Source organism: Lethenteron reissneri, chromosome 8 (genome assembly GCF_015708825.2).
Source record: "Lethenteron reissneri isolate LAM-NWPU_2019-01 chromosome 8, ASM1570882v1, whole genome shotgun sequence".
Taxonomy (NCBI): domain Eukaryota; kingdom Metazoa; phylum Chordata; class Hyperoartia; order Petromyzontiformes; family Petromyzontidae; genus Lethenteron; species Lethenteron reissneri.
Genome location: NC_083786.1, coordinates 5,494,294 through 5,521,992, shown reverse-complemented (window position 1 = coordinate 5,521,992; position 27,699 = coordinate 5,494,294). Strand labels below are relative to the sequence as shown.

At 53.5% G+C, this 27,699-nt stretch overlaps 1 protein-coding gene across 2 annotated transcripts; it reads left to right on the top strand.

The window, feature by feature from the left end:
* Positions 1–2,399: 2,399 nt before the first annotated feature.
* Positions 2,400–25,052, top strand: LOC133360277 (WD repeat-containing protein 26-like). 2 transcript variants are annotated; one of them, XM_061578916.1, is made up of 14 exons: positions 2,400–3,015; positions 9,740–9,839; positions 11,441–11,497; positions 11,683–11,819; positions 15,125–15,243; positions 16,471–16,627; positions 16,894–17,032; positions 17,333–17,473; positions 18,042–18,161; positions 18,323–18,468; positions 19,010–19,088; positions 19,847–19,976; positions 20,573–20,800; positions 22,160–25,052. In XM_061578916.1, exons 1-14 carry the CDS (start codon positions 2,831–2,833, stop codon positions 22,183–22,185), a joined length of 1,764 nt encoding a protein of 587 aa, XP_061434900.1. In that variant the 5' UTR covers positions 2,400–2,830; the 3' UTR covers positions 22,186–25,052. The 2 variants fall into 2 exon arrangements, with proteins under 2 accessions (XP_061434900.1, XP_061434908.1); XM_061578924.1 differs by having other exon boundaries at positions 2,402–3,015; positions 15,125–15,222; positions 22,160–25,051.
* Positions 25,053–27,699: the final 2,647 nt, after the last annotated feature.

Genomic DNA, 27,699 nt, shown 5'->3' with positions numbered 1-27,699 from the left:
TCGTGAGAATAATTTTATGTTTTCTTTTTATTATTTTATTATTTCCCTTCTACGTGACTTTACCGAAATAACCAAGAAGATGAATCCCTGCAGTCACGAAAGCTTTAAATCGAAGTGTAAATTCCTTTTCAGTTTGTATAACACGTACGTCCTATGCTGTGAAGGACAGCCACAGTCGTATCCCTCGTGCTCCTCCTGTGTGTATTACTTGGTACGTTCACGCACTTGCTCTACATCTCCGTTCCTGCAGCTTGCTTCTTCTTGTGGCTTCAGATAACCTGGATTACTTTCGTCGTCTTCCGTTCCCTGTGTCGTGCGAGGACACCTTAAATAACTAATAAAGGACGCCTGGGAGGACAGCCAAGGGGGAGGAACCATGAGAATGGCTGACTTGGAGATATGTTGAGAAAGTGGAACGAGGGAGAGAGGACAGAGGGAGAGAAAGATACCAAGCGACAGTGTTGGTGGAAAGGGTGTGATGAGAACCTTGTGGATGGTCCCAGAAGGAACGAGGACGCATAAAAGGGGATGCAACGTGAGCACGGGGCTTGGCTGGAGAGAGCTTCCTACGAGTAAGTTGTGTTGCTGAAACAATTAAGTTCCCTTGCGAAGACGACTAATGTGGAATTCCCTTTCACTGTGTTAAAGGCGCCACATCCATTTATAATTCACTTCACAGTTACTTAATACTGGTAGGAACCTCCTGGTTACACCAACCCACAGGGGATTATTGTGTCCGTCGTGCAGGGAGGGGCTGGGTGGGGAGGGTGGGGAAGGGCTGGGTGGGGAGGGTGGGGAGGGGCTGGGTGGGTGGGAAGGGTGGGGCTGGGTGGGGAGGGGCTGGTCACCCTGTGGTGCCCTTATAAAACTCAACATTTAACCTACTCACGCCGGCTTGTGCCCGCCCTCACAGTCGGGCATATTTGCGGAATACACCACGCCGCCGTTGACCCTGGCCATTGACCGAGCAACCCAACGTTCCTACCAGCTCCCTCCGCAGGAATGTGTTTTTAGTGACCACAATAGCGACAACGACCTCTACTGGCAGACGGATTTTCACGAACACCGTTGCTGAAACACCTTGTGCCGCACAAGGACAATTGTCATTGCGGGTCCCCTAAAGATGAACAAATACTGAAATATTTCATTATGTAATCGGCCCAATATAAAGGCTGTTATTTCATCATAATTTGTATTCAGCATCAGCTTAAATATTTTTTCTGCCGCCTTACCCATCTATCTACCCCATGTATAATTCATAAATAAAAACTCAATCGTCAAAACTTCCTTTAAAATAGCAGGTATATAAGAGGTGACGTTTTGGTAATGGCCCTCATTCACAATAGAGGCCAGAGAAGAGTGGGAGGGACGCCCATCACCGCGCCCCGTGAGTCACACGGAGTTGTGATGGTCAATACCATGGGGACTATTTTAAGGCATTTATCGTAGCTTCCTTTTGCCGTTATCATGACTCAGCGTTAAAATTATTTCACTCCGCCATTGTAAACGCGCCATTACGGATGACGCGCCACAAATGGCCCTTCAGAGTTGAGCTCTTTCAATTGACAGCCCTGACTGACAAGTTATCCTTTCCCGAAACGTAGGCCTCCATGCTTCAATGGTAACAGTTGACACTGCACTGAGGTCCAGCCTTGAGGCCCCCTCTACCCCTCCACGTGCCTCACCCCTGTCCTTCCACGTCCCCCCTCTGTCCCTCCATGTGCCCACCCCTCTGTTCTTCCACAAGCCCCGTCCTCCTTTCCATCCACGTCTCCCCCCCCCTTTTCCCCTCCACATGCCCCACCTCTCTGTTCTTCCATGTGCCGCACCCCTTTGTCCCTCCACGTGCCCCATCACCTCTGCCCCTCCACGTGCCCCCCTCTGCCCCTACCCCTCTACCCCTCCACGTGCCCCCCTCTGCCCCTACCCCTCTGCCCCTCCACGTACCCCACCACCTCTACCCCTCCAGGTGTCCCATCACCTCTACCCCTCCAGGTGTCCCATCACCTCTGCCCCTCCACGTGCCCCTCTCTGCCCCTACCTCTCTACCCCTCCACGTGCCCCTCTCTGCCCCTACCTCTCTACCCCTCCACGTGCCCCTCTCTGCCCCTACCTCTCTACCCCTCCACGTGCCCCTCTCTGCCCCTACCTCTCTACCCCTCCACGTGCCCCTCTCTGCCCCTACCTCTCTACCCCTCCACGTGCCCCTCTCTGCCCCTACCTCTCTACCCCTCCACGTGCCCCACCCCCTCCGCCCCTCCACGATGCCAACCCCACCACCTCCGCCCCTCCACAATGCCCCACCACCACACAGCACCTCCACGCCGCAGGCCACGTGCTTCGTGTTTACTTCCTGCCCCGGCACCCGGAAGTCACGGGGGCGGCGGTGTTTCCCGGCGAGCCCCGCGCGCGGCGCGCGACTCGCCGTGTTGTGATGACGTCACTCGGCAAACACAAAAGCCGAGAGGGGAGCGAGGAGGCGGCCGCGAGTGACCGGAGCCGCAGAGACCCCCGGGGGCCGCGATCAGCACCAGCGACGAGTCAACAACAGCCCCAGCCGTGACGAGTCAACAACAGCTCCAGCCGTGACGAGTCGAACCAGAACCTCGTGCCGAACCCGAATCGTTGCGCGTTCGAGACCGAGCCGAGCCGAGCCGATCGAGGCCGTCGCGGGCTCTCTGATCGCGGGTTGTCGAGCTCGGCGGCGCGGGCGGTGAGAGAAGCCGGAGGCGGAGGAGGGTACCGTGGGGACACAGGGCACCCAGGGGACCCGGGGGGTTGTGTAAAGGCAGCGAGGGGGAGACCCCAAGGGGGGCCCGGGGAGGCCGCGATGCAAGCGAACGGCGCGCCTGACGCGGCGCCGCTGCAGAACGGCGAGGCCGGCGGGGGAGGCCTCGTGGCGAATGGGCTCCCCAAAGAGGAGGCGACGGCCAAGAAGAAGCGGCCCTCGCTCTCGCAGACGGAGCAGGACGTGGTGAGGGTCATCGGCCAGTACCTCCACGGCCTGGGCCTCAGGTGAGCGGAGCGTGGCACGCACCCCCTGGGGGCTCGGGGCTTTACTGCTCAGGCTGACACGTCGGTACCTCACCACGAACCGCTCACCCTGACACCCTCACCACCCTCACCACTCACCCTGACACCTTCACCCCGCCACCCTCACCACCCTCACCACTCACCCTGACACTCTCACCACTCACCCCGCCACCCTCACCCCGCCACCCTCACCCCGCCACCCTCACCACTCACCCCGCCACCCTCACCACCCTCACCACTCACCCTGACACCCTCACCACTCACCCCGCCACCCTCACCACCCTCACCACTCACCCCGCCACCCTCACCACCCTCACCACTCACCCTGACACCCTCACCACTCACCCTGACACCCTCACCACTCACCCCGCCACCCACACCACTCACCCCGCCACCCTCACCACTCACCCTTGTTTATAATCATGAGTGAAGTAGACGGGAGGGTCTTATGAGGTACGGGCTCGGGGTCGAGGTGAGGGTCGCGAGAATAAAAGCCCAGCATAGGGCTTGTAGTGAGTGAGTAAGAAGGGTGAGGGACGGAATGATGTTTTACCTACGTGACTTTACCGAAAACACCTAAGAATATGATTCCTTGCAGTCACGAAAGCTTCAAGTCTAGAACTGAGAGAGGAGTACGGTCATTGTGTTGGTGAGGGTGGCGATGAAAGTCGTGGTGAGAGTGATGCTAATTTGACGGTCATGGTGAGGCCCTCGGTGAGATTGTGTCGTAGTGAGGGCTGAAGTGAGGGGTTTAGGGTCGTGGTTAAGGTGGAGGATGACGAGTGTGTCATGGTGAGGGCCGTGGTTGAGTGTGAAGGTCGTGGTGAGTGAGGGTCGTGGTGAGGGCATTAACGTCCTTTATTAAACCAGCAGATTAAACACATGCCTATTGAGACACTTGATACATGGCCTCTTTTGCAAGGGCAACATGGGTTACACAAAGTCACTTCAAATGCAACATAATATTTTAAAACATTTTAAATGTATCAAATCTAGACTATACAGTGTTGAACAATAATTTAACACACATTCGAATATAAACAAGTAAATAAGACGGGTTGCACTTTACTGGGTGATTGTCCTGGTGTGGGCGAATGTAATGGTCATTTGGAGGTATTGAGGATGGCGTTGTAGTGAGTGAGGGTGAGTATTCGGGTCATTGTGAAGAGGTTGTGAGTGTGAGGGTCGTGGAGGTGAGGGTGAGTGACGTGGTAAGTCAGTTGTGTTGAGGTTTGTGGTAAGTGAAGATCCTGATGAGTGTCTCGGAGAGGGTGAGTGTGAGGATCATTGTGATGTGATGAATGAATGTCGTGATGAGGGTGAGTATCGTGGTGAGTGTGAGGGTCATTGTGTGCTTGAGGTTAGTGTGAGTGTCGGTGGTGAGGATCATTGTGAGGTGGTGAGTGAGTGTCGGTGGTGAGGATTCATTGTGAGGTGGTGAGTGAGTGTCGTGATGAGGGTGAGTGTCGTGGTGAGTGTGAGGGTCATTGTGTGCTTGAGGTTAGTGTGAGTGTCTTGGTGAGGTGAGTGTCGGTGGTGAGGATCATTGTGAGGTGGTGAGTGAGTGTCGTGATGAGAGTGAGTGTCGTGGTGAGTGTGAGGGTCATTGTGTGCTTGAGGTTAGTGTGAGTGTCTTGGTGAGTGTTGGTGGTGAGGATCATTGTGAGGTGGTGAGTGAGTGTCGTGAGGAGGGGAGTATCATGGTGAGTGTGAGGGTCATTGTGTGATTGAGGTTAGTGTGAGTGTCTTGGTGAGGGTGAGTGTCGGTGGTGAGGATCATTGTGAGGTGGTGAGTGAGTGTCGTGATGAGGGGAATATCATGGTGAGTGTGAGGGTCATTGCTTGATTGAGGTTAGTGTGAGTGTCTTGGTGAGGGTGAGTGTCGGTGGTGAGGATCATTGTGAAGTGGTGAGTGTCGTGATGAGGGTGAGTGTCGTGGTGAGTGTGAGGGTCATTGTGTGCTTGAGGTTGGTGTGAGTGTCTTGGTGAGGGTGAGTGTCGGTGGTGAGGATCATTGTGAGGTGGTGAGTGAGTGTCGTGATGAGGGTGAGTGTCGTGGTGAGTGTGAGGGTCATTGTGTGCTTGAGGTTAGTGTGAGTGTCTTGGTGAGTGTCGGTGGTGAGGATCATTGTGAGGTGGTGAGTGAGTGTCGTGATGAGGGTGAGTGTCGTGGTGAGTGTGAGGGTCATTGTGTGCTTGAGGTTAGTGTGAGTGTCTTGGTGAGTGTCGGTGGTGAGGATCATTGTGATGTGATGAATGAGTGTCGTGATGAGGGTGAGTGTCGTGGTGAGTGTGAGGGTCATTGTGTGCTTGAGGTTAGTGTGAGTGTCTTGGTGAGTGTCGGTGGTGAGGATCATTGTGATGTGATGAATGAGTGTCGTGATGAGGGTGAGTATCGTGGTGAGTGTGAGGGTCATTGTTTGCTTGAGGTTAGTGTGAGTGTCTTGGTGAGGGTGAGTGTCGGTGGTGAGGATCATTGTGAGGTGGTGAGTGAGTGTCGTGATGAGGGTGAGTGTCGTGGTGAGTGTGAGGGTCATTGTGAGTGTTGGTGGTGAGTTGGTTTTGTGCTCTCAGCTGTAAACAGCCCACCACGTCACGTGCGCGAGTCTAATTAAAGGCCGTGGGGACGTATCATCATCATCACCACCACCATCACCACCACACACAGCAATCCAGCGTCTCACTCGCCTTGTGCCAGACTCCAACCCTATCATCCACACCGTGGGACCTGGGTTACAGTCACGGCTCGGATGACGGTGGATGTTGAGGAAGATGTTGATTATTGTGCTGGTGATCTTTCTGTTTGCTTCTCTGATAACGCTGGTGATTATATAACAGTGACGTGTGCATTCAGTGCGTGACAACAACAGCAGCAGCATTATAAGAGTTATTCATCACCAAGTAGCAGTGATCTCACCAAAGCCTGGTACAAAGCAACTGGTACAAGGCAACTGGGTACCAGGCTAGGTGCGCTCTCAGCCTAAGGCCCCCGAGCGCCATGACATGTGATGGGCCGTGTATACATTAGTCCGCTCCTTCGCGGGCAGTCAGTGATTAACGTTGTGCATACGTACATCCGAGTGTAAACACTTTGTGGGTGGAGTTTTAGGTTCGTGTAAACACTGTTTGTCTAAACTGGGCGTGGGGAGCGGTAGTGTATTGCTTAGCGTGCTGCGCTGTGTACCTGGCATCCCGAGTTCGATTCCCGCTCACGGCGAACACCAATGACGATTATCTAAACCGGTCCTGGGCCTCCCCTAGGTCGACTCAGTCTCTAATGAGTACCTGGTGTAGTGTTTAAACATCGCCACTTGGAAGACAAAGGCGGCCGAGTGTGGTGTTGGCCACCCACCCCTTCATGTGCCCGTGGCGGCCTTCATAGGTACTCACGAACAGCACTTGCCCTACAGTCTGTTTAGGCTATAGGAGGGATTTTTAAAAAAAATCTTTGTTAACACTGGGTACAGGACATGTTTATATACAGCCCCTCTTGTCATTACACTGGTGGGTGAGGACCTCGTTTGGGTCGTGTTGACCATACTTCATTGTGTTGGTCAGCGTGGATTGGTGAAGGCAGAGAGCACAATTGGCTTGTGGCACTGCCCGCTGCAGTCCACAATGCAGACCTACAGCAGCCTATAACACCTGCGTTATGCACTGGACGGTTGCCCATTCATCCATACACTATCCAAGCCGAACCCCAATAAGTTCCCGAGATCTAACGAGATCAGGGGAATTGGTCATAGGCACGGACGTTGTTTATAAGGACATCTTTGTCTAAGCTCTGTGGAAAACGTGCAAATGAGTGTTGGCCCTGTGAGTGTCAGCAGAGCTGATCCTATCCTCAGCTCTGTACACTCACTGCCCAGGCTGGGATTAAAGCTCCCCTGATGTGGGTCCGTGGTGCCGGGTTCCTGCGTTCTCCACAAGCTCCCAAAGCATGTGGTAGTGCCGGCACCAGTTGTGGGAGAAGTTCAGTTTTTAAATCGCTGGTTGATGGAAAACAACCCGGTTCAGGCAACATGAGACACAGTTCCTTTGGCAAGGGTGCCTAGCAAGCTGGTGTACACCGATGTGTACACCTATATGTGTGGCGCTCCATGTGGTTGTTTATCGCGGTTGATGAACACAGGCCCAAGGGCTCAAAATGCCAAGTAGCCAGCAACAACAGCCGCCACCATAATCTGGACAAATAAAACCCACCTTGGGTCTCGGTTTCTACTCCTTGTGCGAGATATTTCGAGTGAAGTCATTGTGTATATGCCTTTGTACTGCGTTTAGTTTCGCGTGTCTGTGTGTACTTGAGAGTACGATTGTGCGTGTGTGTTCCTGTGTGTACACTTTATTTTACCTTTGTGTGTGTCAGTGACGTGCGGTGAGGTAAATGGCTGGGGAGGCACTGGCGAGTGTCAGAGCCAGATTCACACACTGAGGGGGCGTGTTAGACACGTCCCCCTCAGGTGAGGCAGATGTGATAGCTGCCTCCCCTGGTGCTTTTTCATTGCAGTTTCATGACGAGACCAGCGAGCCTAAATATCTTTATACACATACGTGAATTAAGTTACCTGGAGTATGGAAGGCGAGGACGTGAAATGAAGGGGTCTACAAACATTACATTGGTGAGATACTGAGATAGTAACAGACACACGCTTATTGCCCGCGCTCCATCCAGTTACTGAGGGGTTGCGCAATCAGAGGGGAGGCTGAGCTCGTCTTCGCCTCACCTCTCGTCTCTTCCTGTATTTGCAGCGGAGCTCCGCAAATTTGGTGCATTTGACTATAAAAATGATTGGAATCGTACAGAAATTACATTTATAACACAGATCAGTGGAAAAATCTTTATATTTATTTTATTTCATTATTCTTTTTTTTACTTTTCGTAACAGCTTTTTTCATTGGAGTATGGCAGGTGAGGCTCTGCCTCCCCTGCCTCCCCTGACCGCACGTCCCTAGTGTGTGTGTACCTCTGTGGACATCTGGGAGTAAATTTGTACACTTGTGTTTGCATGTATGTGTGTAGCTGTATTATCTATGTACACCTGTGTGTGTGTATGTATCTTTGTATTCCTGTGTGGTGCCGTGGTAAGCACATTGTGCTAATAATCTAAGAACCAGGTCGCCTATATTTAAATCGTAGCCACAGTTAACATCCGTGGTGAGTGATAGAAGAACCCATCCTGTGTGTCCCCTAGGTCGACTCATAATTAAATGAGTAACAAGTGTTGTGTGTAAACATCAGCATAAAGGTGGCCATTGCGTTGGCCACACCACCGCCACATACACAGTACCGACCTTCATAGGTGCTCACTAGCAGCACTTGCCCCAACAGCCTGTGTCGACTATATTGGGGGGTTTAATATTTGTACCACAACCTGTGTGTGTGGCTCTGTGCTGATTTAACACCTATATCTATCTGCGTGTCTGTGTGTTGCAGCGTGACGCACATGGGTGGCAATTTCTCCATTATGAGCAGCTATGGGTCAATCTCCCTGCCCTCTGTAAATTATGTCTTTTGCCTTTGACTGTCCCCTTCCCCTCCCCCTTTGGTGTCAGTGGCTGCATCACCACCCACCTAGATTCCAGGTACTGCCCCCGGGGTCCGGGTAACCGAGCTGAACCCCAGGGTGGAGGGTTGGGTCATTGAGGCTGTCGCGTCTATGACGTACAAGTCTCTGAGCCTCCACCATAATCGGGCCGATTGAGCCCCACCTCGAGTCTGGTTTCCACTCATTGTGTGATCTGGGCAGAGAGTGTGTGGGGGAGCCACAGACGGGGGTCATGGACGTGAGATTGACAAAACTAATAAATTTATTGACAATCGTGCACCACGGCTGAATGGAAGCTGGATACCCTGGGGCAAATGGGGATATAAAGCCGAACAGGTTCGAGTCGGGGTCAGGATGTGATGGGGCAGGATTGTCTCTGGGACGTGGGAGGTGCCAAGGACTTTGGTGAGTTCAATGTGGGCGAGTTGAGTGAGACTGCCGTTGCCGTGGGTGTAGTTCGAGTTCACGTCTCAAGTTTATTTTATTTAACCAGGTGATAACTCAAGAGACCAGGATAAGTATAATTTGCAAGAGTGACGTGGGTCACCAAATTCGTGGGTGCCACGGTGGTGAGTGCGAGCACAGTGGTGAGGAGTGTGGCGAGTGAGGGTGATGAGTATGAGGTATGGTAATTGTGAGTGTGGTAAGAGCGGTGTTGTAGTGAGTGAAGTTAAAGTGCAAGTATATATCGTATATACTTGCACTCTTCTTCAGGAATGTCCTGTATTTTGATGTTTTACTAACACCAATTACATGACATGTGTTTAGTTATGTGAAGAAACCAGAAAAACTGGAGAAAACCCATACAAAACTTACTCCACACAAAAAAAAAATCCCCTATATATTTAATAGACTCTTGGGGCAAGTGCTGTTAGCGAGCACCTATGAAGGCCAGCACAGCACACGGGAGGGTGGGTGGCCAACACCGCGCCCGGCTGCCTTTATCTCCCTGGTGGCGATGTTGACTACACACACACTGCACAACAGGGGGGAAAAACACAAACTCCACACAGGAAGGTGCTAACGTCATGAATTGAACCCCGGTCTATCTTGCTGTGAGACCCAAGTGTTACAGCTGCACCACCCTCTCACCCAGTTTGCAGTGTGACGGGCGAGTTCAGCGAGCGGGTGAGTTAGTCTCCAATCTTTTGTGTTTCCAGCCAAACCGTGGATCTGCTCATGCAGGAGGCCGGGTGCCGGCTGGAGCACCCAACCGCCGCACGCTTCCGCAGCCACGTGATGGACGGTGACTGGGAGAAGGTGACGCACACACGGAACGTACAGTACACACACGGCACGCAAATACCCGTGTATACAAAGACAAAGATCCCCAGTGTAACCTGCACAGGCTGTTGCAGCTGTTAGTGAGCACCTCATGAAGGCCGGCACAACGCACGATGATGTGGTGTGGCCAGAATTACGCCTAGCGCCTTTGTCTCCCCAGTGCTGATGTTTACACCACAATACAAAGACAAAGATCCCCTGTATAGCCTTAACAGACTGTAGGGCAAGTGCTGTTAGCGAGCACCTATGAAGGCCGGAACGGTACACGAGGGGGTGGGTGGCCAGCACCACGTCCGACCGTCTTTGTCTCCCCAGCGGCGATGTTTACACACCACACCAGGTACTCATTTCAGGCTGAGTCGACCTAGGGGAGGCTCAGGACCGGTTCAGATAATCGTCACTGGTGTTGGCCGTAAGCGGGAATCGAACCCGGGTCGCCAGGTTCATAGCGCAGCGCGCTAACCGCTACACCACCACTCCCTCCTACATAGAGTACACACCAACACACACATGGGCACTCTCACACGTGCTCGTTTGTGGTAACCGTGGTAGCCTTTCGCCACCCTGTCCTTACTGAGCGCTCGAGTTGTGAACGAGCCGCTTGTTGGTTTTGATGGAGACTTCCTGTGCCGTGGCACGGCTCGAGGCGGGTGGAGCAGCAAAAGGGATATGCCGCGAGTGAGTGGAGCTCTGTGAAACGCAGGCACCGTGAAATGGCTGCGTGAGTTTCTAAAGGAATTTTCTGCGACCCTCAATGTGGCTCTCAAGCTCGGTTACTGGTCTGGTTCGATTACCGATGCCCAGCTGCAGCAGCCCTTGTGGCTGTTTATTGTTTTTCATCGTTCTAGTAACGGAGGGAGAGTGTTTGTTTTATATTTTCGTGCTGTTGCTGTAGGCGAGTGGCTGAGACATCTGTGGGCTAAATTTAGCCTCAATAAACCAGTCGTGACCCCAGCCCAGCCTTGTGCTCACTACCCCTCTCCCGCCAAGCCGGCGTATAAATGTTCCCGGCAGTGCCAAGGCTGTTTTCATTTAATATATATTTTTTATCGTAGCTGTGAGCTTGTCTCAAGATTCTGCGTTCATTTCCACTTGCCCTCGACTGAGACACACAGGAGCGTCACCCGTGTGGAAAGGGTTTCTCAACTCTAGCCAGATCTACGATCAGAGACGCTTCCAGTTGGACAAGAGACACCTGCCAGGCATCAGTCGGAAGCTGCAGGTTCCTCCCGGAGTTTCCGTTGGGAATCTGGGTGCAGGACTCTGGAAATGTATCCATTTGGCTTCTTGCAAATGACACTCAGCTCTCGCCTCACACAGACCCCGGGGTGCCAGCATATATCCGCCACTTATTATTATGATTCCCCTCGTTTACCCAAGAACGTCACGCTGAGTCTCGAGACTATTGCATGACTTTGTGCGCGGTGTATTGCGTCATCTAATTGTGCGGCTTGGAAAGGTTACCGTATTGTCACGATTTGAATACGCCCAAGGACGACGCATTTTGGAGGGCACTTGAGAATCTGTGGATGATGTTTCCTCCTTGCTGCTTCTGCTGTTGTCTGTTTGTACTGCAGGCAGAAGCCGACCTCAATGAGCTGAAATCTCTCGTCCGGTCCGCGCGGGGGATGCTGGTGAGTAGCTGAATTGCACCATTCACCTACATACTATCCTGTGAGCACACGTGTGTTCACTTGTGTGTGACGTGCAGTTCCGTGCATGATGCGGTGCGAGGTATGGTGCATTGTATGGTATGATGTGGTGCAGTGCGGAGTGTGGTAAATGGTGTGGTGCCACCTAACGTGCGGTGCCGGTGCAGCGCATGCGCTTCCTGCTGCTGGAGCAGAAGTACCTGGAGCGGCTGGAGGACGGTGCCGTGCTCGAGGCCCTGCAGGTGCTCAGGCACGAGCTCACACCGCTCAAGTACAACACGGAGCGCATCCACGCGCTCAGCGGGTACGCACCACGCACCGCACCGCACATTGCACTACCTGTCACGTGCTGCACCGCACACTGCACTACCTGTCACGTGCTGCATCGCACACTGCACTACCTGTCACGTGCTGCACCGTGCGTGCGCCGCACACTCGGTGGGTGCACACCGCACCACACGCGTTGCACTGTGAACCACCCCATGCGCCGTACAACACTGCAATGCATACTGCAATTAACTGCGCACCACACACACCACAACATGCAACACACACATCGCAGAAACTGCAGCACACACCACACCACCCCAAAAGCGGCTCCAGGTGCCGCAAGTCTCCACACGGCACCCCGCACACTCCCTGGCCACACCGTGCCAATACACACACCACTCCACTGTACACACCGCTCCACTGCACACCACACACTGCCCCTACCATCCCACACCCTGCCCGGCGATAGCTCTGCAGAGCGGCACGCACCTTGCGAGTTTCTCCCCACTCTAGTTAAGGCTCCTTCACAGAGCGCTTGCCCAGCAGTCATTCGTTGATTGCGTTCACTGGGCAACTCGTGTGTGAGATTAAATACGCAGAGCACTGCAGTCAGTTGCAGCCATATTGGGGAGTTGGGGGGAGAACGTTATAACGGTGCGGTGTCACTCACTTTGACGGCACCACACTATCTGGGATGACCCAGGAACGTGGACCCCTCGCCCTTCCTCCCTTGTGGCCGCCCCCCCGTGATTCCAGGATTTCAGGGTCGATGGTGAAGGTGATGGTGGCCCAATGAGCTCTGCTGAGGCCTTGTGGCCTGGACCCTTTGGTTTCCCTGATTGTGTGCGACCTCCTTGCCCACCTGACCCCATTGCCCACCTGACCCCAACCCCTGCCCTGCAATGAGCGAGTGTACACTGGCTCTGTCGTGTGAATGTGACGCGCGGGGGGGGGGGGGCAGCTCGGTCATTAACCCAGACCAATTACTTGGGCTGCGGTTTGACCTGCGGACCATCCTGCTCAACAGGAAAATGCAGTCTCGCCCCCCTCCCCGCACACCCGCCCAGCCATTCCCTCCCTCCCTCCACAACTACCTCCCCTACCCTGCCAGCCCCTCCCCGCGTTCGGGTGGAGCCGTTTGTCTCTGTTTCCTTGGTTAATATTTATTCGCTCGTCCTTATTTATTCATTTCATTCCCTCGCCCCTTTCTCTGTCTCCGCATAACAAATAGCGACCTCCCCTCATTGCCACTGGCGGCGCGTGCCAGGGAACTTAGATTCCTCCTGCTTTGCCTGTGCGGATTATTTTTTAGTTTTTATTCTTGCCTAAGTTTCATAGAAACTGAAACAGTCGTCTGTGCGTGCGTGGTCTAACCAGGGTTCAAAAGGGTGAGACGTTGAGCTGCTGCATGGTTAGCTGAGATCTCCACTCACAACCAGGAGTAAAACCTCGACAGTGGCTCCTGAACAAACCCAGTTCCACTCAATAAAATTATGACCGAAGTGGTGGCAATGTGGTTAGAGCACTGCACTATAAACCCAGCGACTCGAGTTCAATTCCTGGCCATGCTTTGGATATCACTCGGTGGCGAGTGATGCTCGAACCGGTCTTGGTGATGGATGGTCAAACTTTCACCACTGTTAACGTCGCCTTGATCCAACAATGGGGTGACATATTATGGATGGGAATATTATGCAGAACATTTAGTAATACTGTGTTGGCTGTAGTGCACAAGCAAAAAAACAAACTCTCAACACATTCGACGATTACATCACCCTGAGGAGGGAATATTGAAGAGTAAGTGATGATTTGGGCAATTGCTCTGCTTCAAAGCAGAATTATTGACGATAGTTGTTAGATGGTGATTATGTGCACACGGCCCCGGTGCATGCTGGGACCTAGCTGAGAGGGCGACCCACAGGTGGCTCCCCTGCCTGGCTCTTTGTGCATGGTGAGCGTCAGCACAGCCGCAGAGGCTCATCCATCAAATCCGAACTAGATAAATGTTATTAATTCTTCAATCAAATCATGGGCATTCATCGAATCGCTGCCAATGCAAATCGATAGGTTCGTAATAAATAGGTGTTTGAATCCTTCTGCCAAAGTGATCGCAAGAGGCGGTGCTGCCCTTATCAATGTGGCCCTTAGAATCTCAGGCAATGCTTGAAGCAGCGCCCTTCCACTCTGGCCACGGTCCTGGAATCACGGCGCTGCTGCTGCCGCACGCAAGCGCCGAGAGCCATTGGCCAGCATTACAGATGGCGAGGTCGGAATGACGACCGCTCACGGCGCCATCTGCCACGTGCAGCTGGCACTGTTCACTTTGCCATGGGCGCTGTCAGTGATCTCACAATGCATCAACCCACGCTGACTGCATTTGTGCAACGCCGTGAGGGTGCATGGGCGTTTGTGGGTGTTTGTGACGCGACAGGTTGGTACGCGTGATGATGCGCATTGCCCCTAGGTGGCATCTCCTTCCCGTGGTGTCGCTTCCGCTGCCAATTGGAGTTGTGACGCTACACGCTTGTGATTCCACGAGACTCCAGCTGATGGAGCTGGCGTGGGGGGGGGCTGAAGCAGCCGGCGTCGGCCCAATTAATTTCCTGGCTGAGTTTTATTTGCACCGTCTGATTGCGCTACTGATTAATGTCCTTGGCAGCGAAGCAACAGTGGAGCTTCAACCGTCATGCGCTTGGCTTGTCGAGCCGTGCTCCCCTGTGCTTGTTATTGTGGCTCTTTGCTTGGGGTGTGCATGCGTGGCTGTGTGTTTTGTTAATCCTGTATATATTTGTCACTTTATATTCTCATTGTTTTCCTATCTGATCACGTGTAGGTGTGTGCAGGTGTGTGCGTGAGTCTGTGTGTATGACGCATGTGTATTTTGGTAAAGCTGTATGTATGTGTGTATGTATGTATGCGTGAATCCCTATGTGTTGGCTGTGTGTTCACACGCGCGTGTTTTCTGCGTCCGTATTTGCCAATTGTGTCCCAGTCTTGTTACGTATGTGTGTGTGTTCATGTAAATGTGTGCCCACGCATGTTTGCTCATGTGTCCATGTGTGAAGCGGTAGTGTAGTGGCTAGCGCAATGTTCTACGACCAGAGTTCAATTCCCGCTCAAGACCAATAACAGTGTCTAATAATATTTGAACCGGTTATGGGCCTGCCCTAGGTGGACTCGGCCATAAACAAATACCTGGTGCAGACCAAGGCAGCGGTCATGCTGTTAGCCACCCACCCCCTTGTGTGCCGTGTCGGCTTGAATAGGTGCTCGCTAATGGAACTTGCCCCAACAGTCTATTAAAGGCTACTGGGGGGATGTTTGTGTGCTTGCGGGCAGGTATATGATGTGCAGCGATGCAGCGGGGCTGCGCGAGAAGGCGGCGTGGGATGGGAAGGGCTCCGCCTCTCGCTCCAAACTCCTGGAGAAGCTGCAGAGTGAGACCGCGACCCACAACCGTGCGTTTCACTCGCGAGTAGAACTGGACTCTCATCCCACTCTCCCTCTCAAATGCTAGGCTCTCATCCCACGGTCTGAGCGATTGACTCTTATATTGATTATTGATTTGATTATTTGTCCAATCGGATAACTTTAAAATAATTTTGAAAAAAAATTCTCCGTTCTGTTCCTGGTTGTGACACTGGACGGAAGGTGATGGGCGGGGCTTGGTGACGTAATTGGCAACATCTCCCGCATTGCGTCACGTTGGCTGTGGCTCTTTGGGGGGGGTGGGGGTTTCCCACCTTCAGGAGGCAGGATGTGGGGGGGGGGCACCGTTTGTAAGGGGGCCCGAGTAATTGACTGCAAGAACAACGTAGTCTGTTACAATGTCTAGTCGAGTCAGAATCAAAATCTTTATTTAAACTGGAAGAATCCGACAAGCCACGAAGCTCTTTTTTCACAGATGTCCAGTCGGGGCGGGTCAGAAAGTTACAAAGCAAAAAATTTAAAAAACAATTGGCATGCAAAATAGAGAAAAGCCAAGCAAGTCACTAAATATTAATAAATAATGTATACAAGTATCAATTGCACAAGTACATTAATTCCTGCCAATTTTTTCCACCAAATGCAATCTTGGACAAGGCAGCAATACAACAACAAAAACAGTCCCAGACCACACCAAGACAACACTTAGTCCCTCAATAAAACTGCACTTCAACATTTAACTATCGGCCTCACCACTAATCGCGCCGCCTCGATGTGACGTGTCTGAAGAATATAACCACGTACACTCAGAAACATCAGGGGTACGCAACTGTGCACACAAAGGTGTACGCACAAGTACGCTTGCAGAAATGCTCACGTCCACACGCAACACACGGGCACGCACCCACAAACCCACGTCGCCTTTTCCCAAGTGACCTAACGAGAAAGGGATCTGAAAATAAAAAATGGAGATGTGTTTAAAAACGCACAGAGACGAAACAATGATAAAAGATCCCGTGTATCCTACACATTGCTGTAAGAGCAGGTGCCGTCAGTGTGCTCTGGCTTACCGGGCACCGCTGCGAATGAGACCGTGAGTCACATTGCTACAATCGGGTTATGTTCCATTTCTCGGTGAAATAAAAGTGAATTACTACCGGCCCGACACCAAAGGGAGGTGGAGGAAAATGCATAGTGAGCGCAACGGTGCTAACTGCGCCTCTCCCCGTGTGCGTGCTGCCCCCTGTTGGTGTCGCTAGCGTACCTGCCGCCGTCCGTGATGCTGCCCCCGCACCGGCTGCAGACGCTGCTGCGCCAGGCGGTAGAGCTGCAGCGCGACCGCTGCGTCTACCACAACACGCGGCACGAGCCCTCGCTTGACAGCGTCTCCCTCTACTCCGACCACTCCTGCAGCCGGTAGCGCCGCGTGGCACCACACCCCCCCTCCGCCTTCCCCACTATTAGCCCCCCACCCGTGCTGGTATACGAGAGTGCCTGAGCGAGTGCATGCTTCAGTGGTGGTGGTACTCGTGGCGGTGAGTGAGTGGGCATCTACGCTCTTAAGGTGCGCGTGTTGTTGTGCGTTCTCTCGCTGTGTGCTCGTACGTACTCCTGCCCAAATACTTCCATTGAGGGCTCATAGCCTGGCCCTCTCCATCCCGTGTGACCCCATGTGAGCATAGGAAACAGTTCCCATGCTACACGCGGCAGATCCTCACCGAGCACTGCAACGAGGTCTGGTTCTGCAAATTCTCAAACGACGGTAGCAAACTCGCGACGGGCTCCAAGGACTCCACCGTCATCTTGTGGGACGTGGACATGGTCAGAGCACCGCACACCACACTGCACTGCCTTGCACAGCACACATCCCTACACACCACCTTGCACCACACTTCATACCGCACTGCGCACCACCCTGTACCACTTTGAACTGCACTACACACGACCCTGCACTGCACTGCCTGCCACCCTGCACCACCACACTGCACGGTCACACACACCACGCTGCACCATAGGAGGCGGCAGTGTAGACTTTAGCGTGTGATGGATGTGTTGCGTGCATCGCGCTGCACGTGCTCTGCGCTACATGTCACGTGATGCGCATGGTGTGATGCATGGCAGGAGAGCCAGCAGCTCAAGGTGGCACGCACGCTGGAGGGACACACGTATGGAGTCTCCTACCTCGCCTGGAGCCCCGACGATGCGCACCTCATCGCCTGCGGGCCCGACGACTGCTCCGAGCTTTGGCTGTGGAACGTGCAGGTGTGCGTACGCAGCCATGCCCGTCTCTCAGCCTGTTGCTGAGCTCAGACCCAAAGCGTCAGGCAGCCAGCAACAAATATGAACTATCAGAGAAGTATTATATAATAGTGAACGCATATCTCAAGTAATCACGCAAGATTATTATAGGAGCTTGGGAGAAGATGATGATGATGACAGTGAATTCCACAGGGGAGCAATGAGAGGGAATAAGCCGAAGTATAAGTGTTGTAATCTGCAGTGTAGAGAGTGAATGAGTGGTTGAGTGGGTGAGTGAGTTGTGACCTTCAGTCAGTGTGGGTGGGACGAAACAGTGTCTGGCAGACCGAGTCCTCAACATGGGAGGGAATGGAATCAATGACAAGTACACAGGAACAGTAACCATTGTAGTAGCAATAGAAGAGTGAAAAGGAGACGACTGACCACCAGTGAGCAGAGTTACTGGAGTGAATCGGTGAGTTCTGCATCATTCATCAATAACCGCCTCTGCTTTATGTTGAATTCTAAAATGATTTGATTCGTGTTTACTAACGTGTTTGGACTGACGGAGCTGCTGCTGATTCCCCTGCAGACCGGAGAACTCAAGGTGAAGATGTCACAGTCGCACGAGGACAGCCTGACCTGCGCCGCCTGGAACCCTGACGGCAAGCGCTTCGTCACAGGCGGCCAGCGCGGGCAGTTCTACCAGTGTGTGAGTACTACGGGCAGTTCTATCGGTGTGTGTGATTACTCCGGGAGCCAGCAGCACCACACGGCGAGCAGCACAACCGAGCATGCAGCCCAGCATACGGTGCCCATCGCAGTACATCGCGCGTCAAACCGTGGTGGCATGCTGTGTGTGCGTGTTTGCAGGACCTAGAGGGGAACGTGCTAGACTCTTGGGAGGGCGTGCGTGTACAGTGCCTGTGCTGCGTTGGTGATGGCAAGACGGTGCTGGCGTCCGACACACACCAGCGTATTCGCGGATACAACTTCGAGGAGCTCACGGACCGCAACATGTAAGCATCTCGCGCGCTTGCTCACTTGCTCAAGTAATCACGTGCTTATCTGCTCACTGGCACGCTCGCTCGGTCACACTCGCTCACACCCTCGCTCCCACATTCACACAATAAGAAATGTTGTTTTATTTATGGTGCCAATGTAACTGAAATCTCCACTGAGCCTGAATCCCATGGTAGCAACGCCCTGGAGAGTAGCGTCTTCTCGGACAATGGTTGCAGCCCAGTGCTGCGCGGGACCATGGGAATTGCTCCGCGGAGTTACTACCGACACCAGGTGCAATGATGACTACTAGTAGTTTCAACTACCCTTGAGCTTGCTGCTCCGTGACATTCACCTTGAGGGTTGGCAGTGGTTGGAGGGGTCCAGAGAGGTTGCGAACCACTGCTCTAGACGAAGATCCTGTGGAAGGAAAGCCCTGTAGGGGATGGCTTCGTATGGAAAGGCCCTATAAGGCAAGGCCCTGTGGAAGGAAGGCTCTGTAGGGAAAGGCCCTGTGGAAGGATGGCCACGCAATAACCCTGCCCCTCCCTCTTCTAGTGTCCAGGAGGACCACCCCATAATGGCCTTCACTGTGTCCAGGAACGGGAGGCTCGCGTTGCTCAATGTGGCCACTCAGGTGAGTCTCTCACTCAGGTGAGTAACTCGCTCAGTCTCTCACACAAAGCGGGGGGGGGGGGCTTGTTAGTTGGTTGTGGGCGGATGAGATCACCTGTATGCGTGTAGCGCTAGTGTCGTGGTAATCACTCTGTGCTATGAACCCGGTGACCCAAGTTTGATTCCCGCTAATGGCCAACACCAGTGACGAATATCTGAACCGGTCCTGTGCCTCCCCTAGGTCCACTTAGTCTCAATGAGTACCTGGTGTGGTGTGTAAACGGGTATGTTCTGCATTGCGGAAGAACACGCGCTCCGTCTTGTCTCCGTCTTGTCTTCCAAGCGGCCCATCGCGGGTCCCAGGTCACGCAGTGTTCCCAGCCTCTAGTGAGGCTGTGTAGTTCAGCCGCACAAAATGTTCTTCCTGTAATGTACAGTATTGTACACTACATTATTTTATTTCTTCTATACTAATTCCGTGCAAGTTATATTTAACACTCGAAAATATTTCAAATTTTACATTCAAAATACTTCGTGATTAATGGGTTGATGTAGGGTAACATAAAACCAAAGGTGGTATCGGGAACAAAACCCGAGTTTTCCCATTTGGCTTTGAGTTTGCGGATCGCGAATTTGCGGATTGTGGTGGGCATGGTCTGTGTGTGGAGACAAAGGTAGCCGGGCATGGATTTGGCCACATCCCCACCCCTTTTTGGTGTGTTGTACCGGATTTTATAGGTGCTCGCTAACAGCACTTGGTGTGTGGTTTGGGGCGAGCAGGGCGTCCACCTCTGGGACCTGCAGGACCGTGTGTTGGTGCGGAAGTACCAGGGAGCCACCCAGGGTTTCTACACAATCCACTCGGCCTTCGGGGGCCTACACGAAGACTTCATTGCCAGTGGCAGCGAAGGTTCAGGCGCACACTCACACGCAAACATTCGAGGCAATGACCTCGTAGAGGTGAATACATACGGACACATGCGTGCGCATATACAGCTACACACCTGCTCCAGCAGCATACACACCTAGATCCACGTGCTTGCGTACGGATACACTCGTGTACACACTCGTGCAGACACATGCACTTCCATTCAATGCAGACACACGTACTCATTCGCACGCACACAAATGTCCAGGCTCGCATATTCACAAGTGTGCGTACGTGTGCACATGTCTACGTGTGTGCGTATGGGTGTCTGTACACGTGTATGTACATGTATGTGTGTGGGGAGAGTGGTAGAGCAGTGGTTAACACACTGTACTGTGGACCCGAGTTCGATTCCTACTCATGACAAAAGGCGGTGGTGAATATATGACCCGGCCCTGGGCCTCCCCTAGGTCGACTCGGCCATAGATGAGTATCTGGGGTGTGGTGTGTAAACATCAACACTGAGGAGACGAAGGTGGCCAGCGTGCTGTTAGCTGGCCACCCACCCACTTCGTGTGCAATGCCGGCCTGCATAGGTGGTCGCTAACAGCCCTTGCCCATGTCTCTTGTCCCCGCAGACCACAAGGTGTACGTATGGCACAAGCGCGGGGAGCTGCCTATTGCGGTGTTGGCCGGGCACAGCCACACGGTGAACTGCGTGAGCTGGAACCCGCGCCTACCCGCCATGCTGGCCAGCGCCTCGGACGATGGCACCGTGCGCATCTGGGGCCCTGCACCGCCCACCCAGCCTGCCGGAGAGCGGCTGCCCGGCGAGCACGCGGCCCACGACGAGAGCGACTCCCACGGTGATGTTCACCGCCCCTCGCATCACCACGCCCCTCGCATCACCACGCCCCTCGCATCACCACGCCCCTCGCATCACCACGCCCCTCGCATCACCACGCCCCTCGCATCACCACGCCCCTCGCATCACCACGCCCCTCGCATCACCACGCCCCTCGCATCACCACGCCCCTCGCATCACCACGCTCCTCGCATCACCACGCCCCTCACATCACCACGCCCCTCACATCACCACGCCCCTCACATCACCACGCCCCTCGCATCACCACGCCCCTCACATCACCACGCCCCTCACATCACCACGCCCCTCGCATCACCACGCTCCTCACATCACCACGCCCCTCACATCACCACGCCCCTCGCATCACCACGCCCCTCACATCACCACGCCCCTCGCATCACCACGCTCCTCACATCACCACGCCCCTCACATCACCACGCTCCTCGCCTGTCGCCCCTCAACCGAGACAAGCCACGATGCCGCGTTTGTCGTAACGTGATCCGATAGTGAACCACGATCGTCTATGTTCCTTCCATGGAGGAGGATGAGCAAAACTACACAGGCTTTCTCTCTTATTGGTTCTTTCGGTAAAGTCACGTAGAAGGGAAGTAATAAAATAATAAAAATAAAACATATTTTATTATGTTTTATTTTTATTATTTTATTACTTCCCTTCTACGTGACTTTACCGAATGAACCAAGAAGATGAATCCCTGCAGTCACGAAAGCTTTAAATCGAGGCCTCTCTCTCCTGAAGCCGTCTCGTCCTTGCCAGCAGACCTCGACATTGGCATCGAGCTCCTGAACACATTGCTGCCATCATGCGCAGGGATAAAATAGTTCCTCCTCAACCATCGCCCCTCATTGTCATCCCCACTGATTACCTGGAACAGCCTGCCTGGCCATACCGCTGCATTGAGCGTGAAATCAATTGGAGTGCAACGTCGAGGCACTTGTAAATTATTTGTGAACAATTACTCACGCGTTGAACCCAGACAACACATTCTCATTTAGTTTTTTTGTATTTATTTCTATTGCTTCTCGCAGTAATTGGTGTTTTTGTTGTTGTGGTGATTCCGAATCTGTGCGCACTTGGTCGACATGTTTGAATAATTTTGTGTGCGTTCTGAGATGTAATGACAGGTGAAGATAGATTACAACCCTTTACCAGTCGCCATTCACCTGTGACCCCTCACTGCACCTCCGATTTTCACGGTTGGCTAAATACGATGTGAAATAAGTTAATCATAATACATACATCACCGCCCCTCTTCACCACGCCCCGACTTCTACCCCTGCTGTTTGAGCAGTCGCAGCATTTTCCTCAATCCTCAAACCGTTCCTCGTTTGTGATTTTCAGATGAAGGCAGCAACATGGACAGTTAGCTAAAGGAGAGCACTGCCATGGGGTGGGGACAAGTGAGAGAAGGGAGGGATGGAGGAAAGGATGGAGAGAGGGAGGAGGGATGGATGGACAGAGGAGGAGGGAGAGAAGGAGATGGAGAATGCGGGGAGGAGGGAGGAGGAGAAGAAGAAGTTTGCACACTGGTGATGGCATCCGAGCGGGGGGATACCTCTGCACCCCGGCCCCGCGCGCCCGGATGCGTCAACTCATGTCAAGCGGTGGCAGCAGCAGCGTTTGGGTTGGGCAGGGGAGGCGGGGGCAGACTGCGTGGGAGGGAGTGGCACCATCGGTCTCCCCCCAGCCCCGTCGCACTCTGCCGGTCACGTCGGACGTCGCCACCGCCTGGGTTGGTGATTCCTCGCGCAGCCCGGGGGGTCCCTGGGTCTCCACCTCTCGCTCACCTAACCTTGCAGCAACCACGCGGAGGAGGAGCTGTCGCAGGCTACGCAGAGCCGTCTGGAGCAATGTGGCGCCACATGGAGACATGTGGAGTTGTATCGCCCGCGCACGGAGGCTATTGCCGCATGGGGGAAGTCGTTGGCGCTGTAACGCAGTGGCGCCCGGGGCTGCTGAAGTCACGGAGTTGAGGGGGGGAAGGGGGGGGGCGTGCACGAGAGGCGTGTGTTACTGTAGTCGGTCTATTGTAGTCGCCTGCTGTTCCCTTCTAGCCAGTATTGTGGTGGTGTGGTTGTGTGTTGACGATGATTTACACGTGTAGCGGAGGGCGGCGATGTTTTCCTTCTTGTGAGGGGTCACGGTAGAGTGGGGCGTCACGTTGGGGGAGAGACGGATCGGGGGGGTCGTGGCAGCTGATCCTCACCTCGGGACTGGTGAGAGCGAGTGAAGCCGACGTCTGTGTTGGGGCCTCGGTGCGCTGCCATGTGCCGCCGCCGAGCTAGCAGGAGCTGCCGTATGGCGCCAAATCCTGGACACGGCACTCGTTCGGTCAATGTGTCAGGTCGGTCCACTACAACCGCACTTGTGCAGCCCCGTCAGATGGGACAAGCCACTCTGCTGCTGGACAGTGCTTGTCCAGCAGCTGCAGGTGTTCCTTGTGAGACAGGTACTGCGGTGCTGGTAAGGAAGGCACAGCTGTCGCCGTGAAACATGGGCATTCTTGGGTCGTCGAGACGAGTCCTTGGCATTGTGGCTGGCTTGGGTACACTTTCTCGGCTCTCTTAAATAACCCAGCCTGGACTCTGGCCTCGACCCAGAGGCTCCGGCTTCAACCAGCCTAGACACTGGCCTCAGCCTAAAATGTTTCCAGTCAATGCCTCGGCCTGTTCTTGGGGTATTCGGCCTTGTGTCCAAGACTGAAGAAAGGGCCATTGGACCTAGTGAGGCAGCTCACCGGAAGGCAGGTACGGCTGTACGAGCGAGACGGTCCGGCTGTACTGGTGAGGTTCACTGTGTAGCGAGCCCGGCCATACTGGTGAGGTGGGGATGCCTGTTGCCTGGGGCCTGGGGCCTGGGCCCATCTTTTGGGGTTGAGTGTTGGAACCGTTCGTTGGCCTCATTTTTGTAGATGGCGAGGCAGAAGAATGGGGGGGGGGTCATGCACCCTGGGCCCCCCCCCCTACGTCCCCGCCCCGGCGCAGTCCTATGCATGGGGTCTGTGCCACGAAACCAACCGCAGCTTGCGCAGGCTGCCTCCGCAAGCTCGCGCAAGCTCTTAACGACATAAATCTCAATGAAATCACATTTTCTACTAATTTCCCTTATGCGGCGTGATTCAGGTATTATGTTTTTATAAGTGTCCGCTGTTTGTGACTATCAATGTTTTAAACTCGTTTGACTCATTCAGGTCGCTGGTTGTCATGTTTTTTTGGTGCTGCAATAGAGTTTTTTCTAAAAGTAAAAGCTTAATAATCTGTGCGTAGCAGAAGTTATCGATTTGCGTTGTGTTTATTATTATTATTTGTGTTTCCTCCTGGAATTTGTAGCTCTCTTAGAAGACGATCAAATAAAATGAGACGCAATCTGTGTGTGGCGCGCAGCTGCCTCGCACGTGGGCACGGCGGTCTCTATTGGCGCCCGTGGGGGCCATGTGTGACCCACGTGGAGTTTGTGACACGTGCGTCTCCCCCCCCCCACCACCCAGGCTCTGCTTGGACTTGTGTCTTGGCTTGTGACCGAGTTCGTGTTTCTCTGGTGGACCTGGGTTATTGTTGTTACAGCGTTTATGTTGTATGGGCTCGTGTCCCAGTGTTTGTTCTTGTGTACCTCTGTGTCACTGTGTTTGTGTCTTAAGTATATGTGTTTTATCTCGGTGTGTTTGTGTCTGTCGCTGGGTTTGTCTGTGTCTTTGTGTGCTTGCGCCTCCCCACGTATCCCTGGAGAGACCCCAGCTCCAGAGGGGATGTCTTCCTCCCCCGTTACTCGGCCCTAGGGACCCCACTCATGTGATAACACCAGTTTACGAAAACGAGATGACCACGCGCACGGTATAACCACGCACGTAATTGCAGCGCGATAACCACACATGTCACTCTGCTGCTGGATCAGGGCCTGTCCACACCGTGCGTGTAACAGGGTTTTTTTTTTACCATACTTAGCCACGCTGGTGAGTAGGGGATGCTAAAGACGGTGAGCACGATCTTACAACTCGACAATGTTGCTCTGCTGTCAACCCGCGCACTCGAGCCGCCAGGCGGCGCTGAGGCGTCCACCACCACGACCGGTGTCCACCATGGGCAGAAAGCTTGGCACAAATACGGTCTCAAGTATTGACACTTGATATTTGTAACATTGTGTAGAGGGTTCAAATCAGATTCCTTATTCGAAAATAATCTTCTCTCCAACACACACTGGTAACCCTTTAACAATTATTCAATCGCACGTCTTTGTGATTCGGTGGTAAAACGCTGAAAGAAAAATTTTGTTCTTATTTTTCACGCTGGCGGGTACCGATAAATACACGTTTGGGCGAATGGCTACATGAGGGATAATAGCAGAGCTCAGCTTTGTGTGCGCGCAGTGACTGTGTAATCGTATCGATCACAACAGTGGTTGTATTGTCCAGCTGTGGATTGGCAGAGGCGGCTGCATATGACTTATAGGCATGTATTGTTTGTGTTGTGTGTGTGTATCTTGTGTGCGATTCATAAACGATTTTTGGGTTTGGTCATGCAGTGATCTGGCCATATTTATGTCGTAAGAACCCCTCCATGGTACTGTTGATATCGGTTACAAACACCCACGTGGTGTGAAATAGGAGTCTGTGCGTTTAGTGCTGGGCTTAATGTCAGCCGCGGTTTATTTGGGTTGACCCGGAAAACATTTTGAACTGGGCACACCACATCCAGTATATCTATCTCTGTGCTACTACTCGCCAAGTTGACACCGACTCAAATCTGCTAGCGACCCGGGATATAATCGCTAGGAAATGAAGCCCCCGCCGATAGCAGTACCCAGCAGTGCGCACGTATAATCGTACACAGCACGGCACTCACAACCAAACCGTATCGAAGGCAATATACTCTGTCGAGCTACTCACGGTGACCGGAGCCGTATGGAAACGCGTGGAGCTGCAGCGCCACCTGGCGGCTTCAGGGCGCAGTGGGTGTGCGAGGTGTGTAGTGTGGGTAGGGTCTGGGTGGGTGCGTGTGGTGGTGGTGGGGTTTATATGAAGAGCGGTGGCGCAGTGGTTGGCGAGCGTTGCGCTATGAACTGGGCCCTCAGAATTACATTCGCGAGCACGGCGAACATCTGTGCCGAGTAATATCTGAACTGGTCATAGTCACGCACCCCCACCCTTCGCCAAATCCGCACGAACGGGCGTGGTAAAATGTGGCCCTTCAACACCCCATGGCTGACGAGACGTGGGGGAGGGCTTCATCCAGCGGTGGCTTGCACAGGGGCTGTGTCGCACATGGCGATGTAACGCGCGTGCGCTGGTGTAGCGTTGTGTGCGCTGTGTGTGTGCTGTGTATTGGCCACCACCGGAGGACGCTCACCGCAGGCCGCCGTCCCGTCTCGCGAGCCGCGCGTGCCCTGCAGCTCCATGAGTCGCAGCTCCACCGGCCAGGCCTCCGCCATGCGCCGCTCGGGGCTCTGTCCCAGGCATCTCTTTTCTCTCGACAGCTTCCACAGCGTCGCACATAGGCGGCGGAATCCGCAGTCAACAATTGTCCAAGCTCTGCCGTCCTCTCTATATGAAGCTGGTGTGATCGGCCTAGTTTATGAGAGTTTCCATGTGGGAGGATACCGGATCACCCAGAGAATCCCCATTCGCACGAGGGGGGAACATCACATACAGACCGAACAGGTGGAGTCCACCGTTGCTGTGCCGCCCTCTCTTGGCGAGCCGGGGTATGGCTCATACTTATTCTTAGGTTTTTTCGGTAAAGTCACGTAGGTAAAAATTTTAAATTAATAAAAGTAAAATAAAAATAATTTAAATTTTTATCCTACGTGACTTTACCGAAAAAACCTAAGAATATGAATCCTTACAGTCACAAAAGCTTCAAATCTAGAATTAATGGCTCATACTCTTAGTTTTTTCGGTAAAGTCACGTAGGTAAAAAAATGAAATTTAAATTAATAAATAATAAAATAATAAAAATCAAGACGTTTCGGAGGCAACACAAGTCTCCGTCATCAGGTGGGACCGTCACAGCCAGATTTGCTGTATCAAGTGGAGTATGGCTCCTCAGCGCCCACTGGGAAGGAAGGGAGTCTCACAACATCGGTGTGATCCACAAACTCCTGGCCGCCTGCACAGCCACCGCCGCACTTTGCAGCACCACCGCCCGGCGGGATGACGCCCATAATCCCACGAGGGTTCAGCGAGACGAGGGGGAGGGAGGTGGGGAGCCACACTCGGAGGCGTTGTTCCCGGAACAGCCTGGGTCGGATCTCATGCTGTTCGGGTTGATGGCCACGCGACCCCGCGGGCTTCCTTACAGGGATGGTGTCAGGGTGGTGGGGAGGGATAAAGTCGCTCTTTTGTCATAGGAATGTAGAGTTTCCAACAATGGCTCAGAGATGTGAACGGCTGGATGAGCATCGCTTCAACCCTCGTTTTGCCTTGCTCTGAACCCACGCATTCACGTGCCCGGGGTCGGTAATCTTGTGTTGCATGGGATGACATCATCACCAGCACCACCACCACAATCACTCGCGGATCCTCACACATCTCGTCTTGCGGCATGATCCGCATCAGTTGCCTCGCCGTTGCCAGCGCCACCACCAACAACACCACAACCACGACCAGCACCACCAAAAACACCACAACCACAACCGGTCCCACCAGCAGCACCAATTAACGAACGCGAGCAACAATTAGCAATGAATTCGCGCCGCGCTCAAGGAGCCGAGTCGAGCGATCGCAGGTCTCGCCCGCCACTTGCCGCCTTTACGATGTCCGACGTTCCAGTTCCCGGTAAATCTCCCGGCCCGTGGAGCGAAACGTCGGACATCATCGCGAGCAGCACACAGCCGCACAACCATATCACGTGAAACCAAGCGTCACCTACACGGGCAGGGCACGGGCG

Bases quoted from the DNA above. Each gene is read 5' to 3' on its own strand.
- LOC133360277 (XM_061578916.1), top strand. From the start codon at position 2,831: ATGCAAGCGAACGGCGCGCCTGACGCGGCGCCGCTGCAGAACGGCGAG. The intron at 16,628-16,893 runs GTAGCGCCGCGT...ATGTGAGCATAG, and splicing joins TCCGACCACTCCTGCAGCCG to GAAACAGTTCCCATGCTACA. The intron at 18,469-19,009 runs GTAAGCATCTCG...TCCCTCTTCTAG, and splicing joins GAGCTCACGGACCGCAACAT to TGTCCAGGAGGACCACCCCA.